Raw genomic sequence first — 1,638 nt, 5'->3', positions numbered from 1 at the left:
TGACCAAACCAAAATAGAGACATAAAAAAAGAACTAAGGTCAGGGCGTGACAGGATGTAAATAAATTTGTGCGCAAAATTTGAGAGAAATGCGTTTCTTGTGCATATGGAACATTTCTGGGATATTTTATTTTAACTCATGAAACATGGGACCAAAACTTAATGTTGGGTTTATATTTTTGTTCAGTAATACTTCCAGGGACACTTTAATCTAAATGACCTTCAACATTGCTTTTAAGGCAGAAAATTCAAATTTTGCCCCCCATTTGACTGAACATAATAACCCTTTCCCGTCTGTGGTGACAAAGAGTTGGAGCAACCATAGCAAAGCATGCAGCTGACTCATGTGATTAATACAATGGAACCAGAGATTCTTTGGATGTCACATCAGGTATAAAACAAGCTGCAGACTAGCACAGCTGTAGCATTGCTCAAAATAACCGTAAACATGCACGGAAAGGTGAGTTCACCAGTTATTTTCAGTTCAGAGGTCAAATTATCTGATGCTGTATATACAGTAAGTTTATTAGCAATATGTACAGTATTTACAGTAATAACACTATACAAAGTGTAATAATGCAGTACAGTGTGCCATTATATTGTAACCAACAAAAAAGGGAAAGTTCTGAACACATTCTGGTCACGTATTGTTCTGGCTAATTGCAAGAGTATTTGTTGCAGATCATCTTCTTCGAGGACAAGAACTTCCAGGGTCGTTCCTATGAGACCAGTCAGGACTGCCCTGACATGTCCTCCCATCTGAACAGGTGCCACTCCTGCAAGGTTGAGAGTGGCTGCTTCATGGTCTACGATCGCCCCAACTTCATGGGAAACCAGTACTTCATGAGGAGGGGCGAGTACCCTGACTACCAGCGTATGATGGGAATGAACGACTGCATCAGGTCCAGCCTTAACGTCCCCATGGTATGAACCACTACGACACATCTCTCACAACAGTTTGTTTTTAATAAACTAATCCCATGTTCAAAATGTATGTTAACAGCACAGAGGAAACTACAAGATGAGGATCTACGAGAAGGAGAACTTCGGAGGTCAGATGCACGAGATGATGGACGACTGTGACTCCATCATGGATCGTTACCGTATGTCTGACTGCCAGTCCTGCAACGTGATGGACGGCCACTGGCTGATGTATGAGCAGCCCCATTACAAAGGCAGACAGATGTACATGAGGCCCGGAGAGCACAGAAATCTCAGGGAGATGCAGGGACACAACGGAATGAAGTTCAGTTCCATCAGAAGGATCACCGACTCCTGTTAGATTCACAGGACCACTTGTTCAATGAAACAGTTGATTTTTAAATAAAAATGTGTTTTTCTTATTTAATATCAAGTATTTTGTCTTGTTCTGCAAAAATCTAATGTTACCCAACACAACACATTTTCACCAGTCCAGTCCTGCTCTGTCATGATTCAAATATTTAAGTGTAATTTTCCATGAGTTGTTGAAACTCCATTGATCCTATTCTCTTTTTACTTTTGAACAAAATCACCAAATTAGGCAGGCTACACCATTGTATCACTCTACTACTGGAGCCCAATTTAGTAGAACTAGAGTCCCATGATTAGATTTAAAAAACAAAGAGTAGGTGAAAGTGTTGGAAATGGTAATATAACT

At 40.3% G+C, this 1,638-nt stretch overlaps 1 protein-coding gene across 1 annotated transcript; it reads left to right on the top strand.

The window, feature by feature from the left end:
- Window positions 1-403: 403 nt before the first annotated feature.
- LOC112245737 (gamma-crystallin M3-like) lies at window positions 404-1,347 on the top strand. The gene is made up of 3 exons (XM_024413884.2): window positions 404-459; window positions 681-923; window positions 1,003-1,347. The coding sequence occupies exons 1-3, from the start codon at window positions 448-450 to the stop codon at window positions 1,279-1,281; spliced, it is 534 nt and encodes a 177-aa protein (XP_024269652.1). The 5' UTR covers window positions 404-447; the 3' UTR covers window positions 1,282-1,347.
- The last annotated feature ends 291 nt before the right edge of the window (window positions 1,348-1,638 follow it).

Source organism: Oncorhynchus tshawytscha, linkage group LG03 (assembly GCF_018296145.1).
Source record: "Oncorhynchus tshawytscha isolate Ot180627B linkage group LG03, Otsh_v2.0, whole genome shotgun sequence".
Lineage (NCBI taxonomy): Eukaryota > Metazoa > Chordata > Actinopteri > Salmoniformes > Salmonidae > Oncorhynchus > Oncorhynchus tshawytscha.
This window is presented reverse-complemented; position numbering and strand designations above follow the sequence as displayed.

What these genes read in the sequence shown, in the direction of transcription:
- LOC112245737 (XM_024413884.2), top strand. An exon ending in CCAGCCTTAACGTCCCCATG is followed by an intron (nt 924 to 1,002) that starts GTATGAACCACT and finishes GTATGTTAACAG; the next exon opens with CACAGAGGAAACTACAAGAT.